General features: G+C 40.1%; 1 protein-coding gene across 1 annotated transcript; it reads left to right on the top strand.

The window, feature by feature from the left end:
* Positions 1-1,441: 1,441 nt before the first annotated feature.
* On the top strand, positions 1,442-6,834 carry LOC104358418. The gene is made up of 6 exons (XM_032983905.1): positions 1,442-1,506; positions 1,793-1,872; positions 4,557-4,659; positions 4,782-4,825; positions 5,381-5,543; positions 6,587-6,834. Exons 3-6 carry the CDS (start codon positions 4,590-4,592, stop codon positions 6,601-6,603), a joined length of 294 nt encoding a protein of 97 aa, XP_032839796.1. The 5' UTR covers positions 1,442-1,506; positions 1,793-1,872; positions 4,557-4,589; the 3' UTR covers positions 6,604-6,834.
* Positions 6,835-7,783: the final 949 nt, after the last annotated feature.

Below are 7,783 nucleotides of genomic sequence, written 5' to 3'. Positions count from 1 at the left end.
CTTTTGATGGAATTTTATGCTATGCTGGATCTTCAGTGCAATATTCCCCTATCACTGATGGATTCTTTTAGCTCACATATACATTTATCCTCATAACAACCTATAACATATAATTTATTAATGAGGACAAGAATTTTCTTTTGGTTTAAACCTACTATCTCAAAAGATTATTGGCATCTTGCAGTTCTTGTGTTATGAGAAACTGAATAGCTGTTGTCTTCTCATCTTCTCCAGCAAAGGTGTGTGATTTTATACACCTTTACTGTGTGTCTCTTCACTTGTCTCTTTTCCAGACTGAAGAATCCCAGATACAATACCAGTTGGAAAATCATACTGGATAATAGTTACCCATGCTTTACTGGCAAAATAGATTAATGGTTCCCATTAGTTTGCAGGAGGTCTGCTCTCAGTCTGGAATTAATCTGTAATTTCCCTCATGATTCAAGTGATAGGATAGAGTGAATGCTTATCCTATCTGCAGATGATAAACACAATAAGCATGGAGGCACACTCTGCAGAGCAGAACTGGAATTCAGAGTTATTTTAGCAAGTTGGAGAAACAATTTTTGGGAAAAAAGGTTATAATAATAATAAAAAAAAATCCATATTTTTGTGTTTAGGTAGAAACAGTTGCCTGTACAAATCCATCATGAGGGAGGTATTTAGGCAGTGGTAAATAGGAATAAAGCTAATAAGCTGAACATAAATCAACAAAGATTTGTAGTAATGAAAAAAGCAACTGTCAAACCAGTCTGCATAAAGAGGCAGACAGCCTGGTAAGGCTTATGATGTATGTTCTCTACTCTAGCTGGTTTTGGTAGGACACAGCTGGAATATAGTGCCTGGTACTGATGACCTCATTTAAAAAGGACATTGATTATTTTGAGGTCCAAGATGAAGTAAAGATGATCAGAAGAAAAAGGTGTGCAACTTTTCTGTTTAAAATAGGTAAATCTAACAGAAGACATAGTAATAATTACCAAATAAATAAAAATTGTAGCAAGGTGATGTTTTTCTCCTTGTCCACTTGTTCAGACAAGTAACAGGGAACAGAATATATTTAACTTAAGAAAAGGTTAGGCCCTAAGAAATCATAGACAGCACAAATAATAAAACCCTGGAATCAGTTGTCTGAGACATGGTATCTCTACCAAAAGGGTTTTTAAGGACAAATCAGACATCTGTCATGGGTACTTAGGTCTAATTGAGTCTGCTGTACAGCAAAACGATGGACTAAGACGACCTTTTGGGATCACTTCCAGTATTCTGTTTTATTTTTTTTCATTTTTTCCTCTGGATATGTTTAATTATTTATGCATTAAATGCTGCTTAGATAGATTATTGATTAATATTTAGTTTCATTAAAGAATGACATCAGAACTGCAACTGAATATCTGCTTAAAAAAGAACAAGAATTAAACACAAGCAGGCTAACCTTGGAAGAAACCCAGAGAGAAACAAAACAGAAGTATACAAAATACGAAGAACTGAGGAAATCATTTTTAAGTAAGTATTAAGTAGCTCCTTTACATAGTGGAGCTTTCTCTTGCTGTTTCAAAAACCAGCATGCCTGCCTGCCTATAGCTCAGGTGACCTTTGAAACAAGTATAAGCTGAGCTTTTTGCAACAACTGGAATCTGTAGACATGGCCATAACATAAATATCAAGCATTTTTTAAAGATGCCAAACTAGTTAAACATCACCTACTGATAGAACCTAGTTTTATTTATAACACTTTAACTTTTAATGTTCAGTCATTACACTGTCTAGAAACTCTTTCCTTGCTTTGCAGAAAAGAAAGATGAAGAGGTACGAGTCAAAAGAGCCATTCAGCAGTCAGTCAGAACTACTGGGAAGCTCAAGGAGAACACGGTAATAACTTAAAACTTAGCTGTACTACTTCTGCAAAGTTTCCATCAACAGCTTTATTTCCTCCCAGTAAAAACCAGGCATCCGTGGAGACTGGGACTGGGGGAGACAGGCTGGGGCTGGGGACATACCTTTCTCTCTGTTGCTATGCTCCTATCCGGGGGGATGTCTCAGACCTCAGCTCAGCCTGTAACCCAGCATTTATATCAAGCTTTCCTTGTGCTTGATTTTGCATTCCTTAGGCATGTGAGCAAGCCAAAAAAGAGTCGGTGAACTAAGGGCATTCTATACAGATGCTTGTTACTTCTAGGGCAGGAATTTCTGCTACCTCAGTAACTTGTATTTGAAAAATCTTTCGGTATCCTTGCCTCTACCTGTATTTCTCATTTCTGACTTCAGGCATTCAATCAGCACCGGTGTGATGAGAAAAACTTGTATAGGTCTGGGGGTAGTTGCAGCGACTCAAAACATCTGAGGCACGGGGCATGTACTGCTCCCAGCCAGAGTGTTCCCGCAGAGCTGGCGCAGGGACTCTGCCTGTCAGCTGCCCTCGGACCCGCTACAGCTGATGACACGAGTGTGGTAGCCACAGTGCCCGTCAACCCTGCTGTGCCCACACGGGCCATTTTTGTGGTGCATATACAACTGGTCCCAGTATGTACTGGGACCATTTGCCTAGGACGGCTGGGCATCAGGCAGCCTAGCCAGTTTGCTTCAGCTGGGCTGTACAATCCCTGGCAAACAATCAGATTGCTTTTGCTTTCTGATTCTCTGCCAGAACAAAACTTTTAGGTGGAAAATGAACCCAGTCACACCTGCTGCTGTTAACAGGAAGAATTCAAGTGTCTTTAGTTACTGAGAAGCATAAGACAAGCTCAATAAACTATATAAAGGGCTCTTATGAGGCTGTTCAGATTGTGGGATTTGTGTCCCAGTGGTCTAGTAATGGACAGATCTCTCTGATGAGTTCCACATTTTCACCAGAGAAATTGTCTTCTTTCAGAAAAGGACAACCTGTTTCTCCAACCATATTAGAATAGGAATAGCACAACAAAACAGTTGTGTACACCTGAGCCTCCAGTGACAGAGAAGTGATGCTTCTGCCATTGGGTGACCCAGAGCTCCTGGGTCACTTCATGTCAGAGCTGGTTTCTTTCCTGTGGACCATGAGCAATTGCTTCTCCTCTCTATATCTCTTCTTCCTCATTGGTAAGAGGGCAGATACCTGACTCAGATGGTACTTTGAAATTTTTAAATGAAAGCTGCCACATAATAAAATCTCTTTTCACTTTATTGAATTACAAAAATCCTATATAAAGATCACTTAGTGGTGAAGAGTTTATTATTAACAGCTGAAGCTGAGGAATGAATTGCGGATCAAGCGTGATGCTGCAATTGGCCAGTTGAAACATCATACAGAGAGTATGAAGCTTCTAGAACGGGACATCTATGAGATCAACAGAAAACTTGACATTGTGAACACTGAGAACTGCAGATTCAGACTAGTGAGTATATTGAAGCTTGACAGTGTTCCTTCCCAGTATAAAGTTCTCTGTTCATTTTTCGTTTCACAGAACTAGCTGTGGCAGACGATGAAACATAAATAGCACAGGACAAACCTGGCCTTTTAAATGAATGTGTGGGGCCGTGTTTAATTTGGAAGGAAACAAAGATGAATATCCAAGGGCAAGACATTTCCCTGAGGCATAATCAATATAGTGTATCTGCTGCATCCAGTCAGGGGTTGTAGGAAGAGGGCTTCCTGCCACATGAAGGGGACTGAGATGAACGTGAAATGTAGAATGGGCCTGTGCATTTTGGAACATATGCTTTTGAAAATATTCTGCATACCTTTCAGGCCCTAGACTGTCAGAGTAGTAGAACCTCTTCCCCCATAAAACACATGAAGTAAAAGTGGTCCTACTGCCAACTGTTCCCAGGCTGCCATCTGGACCTGCACCCACATTTCCACAGCAGCATGGACTGCACTTCTGGGGTGATCTGCGCCCTGTGCACGGTTTGCTGCCTGCAGGCACAGAGCTCAACTGCTGTAAGGGCAGCTGCCTGCATCTGTGCGTGCAGCACTGCGGGTGCTAGGTACCAGCTACTCTGCAGCTCTGATTATACCGTTATGGAAACAAAGGCTTCCCTTAGGAAGAAACCTCTTGGTTACACCACAGACATCCCTCTCCGTATGTTCAGTTCGCTGACAGAAGCAGAGAAGCTGTGATTTTTTGGATGCCTACATTGCGCTAGAGAATGCTGTTTGCTGTGCCTGACCTGGGCCATCTAACACGTTTCAGTCAAACCTGGGACAGCACAAGCTGGGTGCTGGTCAAGCTGATCCAACGTGAGTGAGTCCATCCCAGTTTGGGGGAGCAAGTGAGGAAGAGTTTCCCTGTTTGCACACAACTTGTACTGCTCTGGCTGTTCTCAGTGTCCTCATCCCTTTTATTTGGTAGCATAGACATATCTGGCTTCAGTTGATTTTTGGCAACTGCTAAAATTTGTTCAACAAGATGAAATGGATGGTGGTGTTGAAAGAAAGCATGTCCAGATTAATAAATTAACCTTTGTATTTCCATAAGCTAAAACTCAGCTTCTTCTTCCTCTAGAAACAGTGAAACTATTTGGAAATCATTTAGAAAACTCTGGCAAGTATTTAGTTGTAATTATTTTTTTCACAGTGCAATGCTCAGATAAAAGAAGATATTTTTGCAATGCATTCTGAAGCAGAAAACCACAACTCGGCAACAATCAAAATCCTGTATGACCTAGCAGTGCTTCATGGTAACATGTTAATAATGATTTCAAGACAAAAAAGTGACATTTTTAAAAGAATATATTTCAGTCCTTATGTCTGTCTTTTGGCACAGCAATCTACCACATTTTAACTGTTGACTCTGTTGTAGATCATCTTCTGAAGGGATGGTCAGAGGAGAGCTTGATTCAAAAGGTGAATTTCAATTTTCTATCATACTGTTTTGTATAAATATATCTCAGTTACCATCTAAAATTTCTTATTGCAAATAAAGCACTATGATTTTTGAAGTCAAGCAGGGGCAACATATTAAACCTATGTTTTCCAGCATTGTATAGAAGCCCTGGATATACAAATAATTTTTCCCAATATTGTCCCTTTTTCTGGTCTTACATTCAACCCTCAAACCTGTTCAGTCTCCCCGTCTCTAATAACATTGCTGCTGTTCTACATTCAGCTCATCAGCCTTGTAACATTTTTCCAGTTGGGGATAGCCTTCATTTTGAACAGGAATTAAACCAAACTATCATGTAAGAAAGTTTTTCACCAGTTGTTCCATTAGGAAGGCAAACTTTGCTTTTTTTATGCAAGGATTGGGTCCTTAATGAAAAATTTCAGCAGTGCTACAGATCTGGTAACCACTGAAGCTGTGGGAAAACAAGATAAACAAAACAAATTTCTTAACAGTTTGTGAGGGTGGGTTTTTTTTTCCTTTTGATTAAAAATAAAGTCTACTCTGTGTCATTACAGGAATTTCTGGAGAATGAGCAGGAAATACTGGATGCAGTGACAGCTCTAGCAACAAAAATTCAACAACGAGAGGAAAAGATTGATGATATTAATAGCAAGCTGCAAAATAAGCTGAAAGGACTGGATTCTCTGGTTATCAAAAAATCTAGAATGGATGATCACTGTAAGATATACTTTCTTTTCCACTCTTTTTAAAATTATTTTTTAACTTTTTTAAAATTCTAGATTATGTTAATTCTTAGCTGTTTGTGATAAAACACAAGTAGTACAGCTGTGTTGTATCTGATCACCCTGCTGCAGATTGAGACTTTGTGGTACATTTATTAGAAGAACTAAACATGCTTTATAACGCAGCCTGGATACTATTATCTTTAATTTTTACTTTCTAAAGGGTTGTGATAATAACAGTGAGGGGGCTGTAAAATAGTCTGAGCATCACTGATCTTTTCAGAACTATATGTTTGCTTTTCCACAAAGGATAAATCAAACTAACAGACCCTCAACTCCCACAGCTTGTGGTTGCATGGTTATCACTGTAGGAGTATATGGTTAATTAATGTTATGATCTCTAGAATTTTACATGTGAGCAATCTGTAGTGCTGTTTCCATTTAAATGAACAATATTCTATGCTCTTGTCTTGGAAAGGGGTGATATTACAGAGGGCCCTTGGTGCATACAAATCACTTGCTTCAGAGCCTCCTTTTAACTCAAATCCTTGTTGGGTCACAGAGGTCTTGTGTAATGAGTCACAGGTTTGGTCACTATGTGACTGCTGTCTTGTTGCAGAATGTGGGGGTTTTTTATACATATTAAAGCTGAAAGTCTGTGGCATACGGGCTGCTTTGAAATCACTGGGTCTGGGTAATGTGACAGGAAACCAGGGAGAGGAATGATGAATTTCTAGAGGAAGGGAATGTCCCCAGAAGGAAGCCAGGCAGAGAGGGGAAGGACGTTGAACATACAGCAGAAGAGAATCCTGCTTCATCTGAAAGCCAGCATCAGTATTATTTTGTTTGAAATGTGCAGGGCAAGTTTCTTCACGAGGAGCCTGCACAAAAACATTGCCAGGTCATTCCAAACTGCATGCCTTTATCCACCTGTGTCTACCTAACTCTTTGGCTGCCATTACATTTTTTTTTTTTTTTTTTAATACTAGTAAGAGAAGGTAATAAAAAAAGCTTATTAATTTGTGTTTTGTATTCCAGGTTTTGCTGAAGGCTAGAGCACTGGAGCCCAGCAGGAAGGTCAGTGTTTGGGTATGCCATGCAAGGTCCACGGGGCGCCCTGCCTTCCTGTAAACTCTGCTTGTAATAGTCCCTCATTCTGCAGCCTTCGTTCCGCAAACCCAGTGAAAGGTGTACTCTTTTCTACAGCTATTGTTACCTGGGAGTTGTTGCTACTTTTCTTTTTAAAAACAAGTTATAGCCCAACATTTAAACCCAATTTAGTCCATACATAGGAATGCACATAAAAATGTGCTGTCCTTAGTGCTGCACCTTTGCAAATGTTTTTTTCTGCACCCTGCTGCCCTGGCTGCTCACGTGCCAGCTGTGCCTGTGCTGACGTGACAGCTATGCAAACGCAGACACAAAACTGTGTTTAGGGCATTTTAAAGAGAAATATGCCTATGACTCTGTCAGTAATGGAAATGGTGTTTTAACACATGAGTTTTAAAACTATACTTTTAGAACTGTCTGCCAGATTAGTGCATCTGCAAATTACATATTGTACGTAGCAGTATAGACAGCATTTGATTTCCTTAAGGAGATCAATTACTTCTTTAATCCCTAAATAAAACCTTACTTCTGCATGCAAGACCTAGTTTGTTTGCACACTATTTTTAGAAGCAGTGAATCTGTCAGTTGGCATTTCACAGAAAAAAGCTATCAGGAAAGGCCTATCAGATATCTTTCTATGGAGAAAGAGGAGGGAGACATCTGGAGGCAGCCTGGCAGACATGACACCCCTCAAAGCCCCTGAGTGGCTGGCAGGCCCTGTCCACAGCAATGTTGATAGGCAATAGACTAAAAAAAAGGCCTTTCTGTCACACAAATGTAGAAAGACACAGTTATTTGTGCCGCAACAGCCAATGATCCACACAGTAAGAAGAGTTTAGGTTGAGAAGATCTTCCTCTTACTCTTCCCCTTGTGTTTCAACCTTCAGCACTGCTTTGCATCTTCTTCTAGACCCTCTATAGCACGAAGTTACTGGTGACTACTATCCAGGATACACGGTTTGGGCACCTTCCTGTATAATACAAGGAGAAGACTAGAGTCTTTCAGGGGGTATCTGGCTTCAGCAAGGCCAAAATCTCACTTCTGAACAGCCAGAAGATTTAGCAATTCTTATCAAGGTGTTCACATAAAGGTTTTGATGAATGCAGAGTGCATAATGGTATCTC

The sequence above is a fragment of the Tyto alba genome, unplaced genomic scaffold (genome assembly GCF_018691265.1).
Source record: "Tyto alba isolate M040663 unplaced genomic scaffold, T.alba_DEE_v4.0 Super-Scaffold_29, whole genome shotgun sequence".
Classification (NCBI taxonomy): Eukaryota; Metazoa; Chordata; class Aves; order Strigiformes; family Tytonidae; genus Tyto; species Tyto alba.
This window is presented reverse-complemented; position numbering and strand designations above follow the sequence as displayed.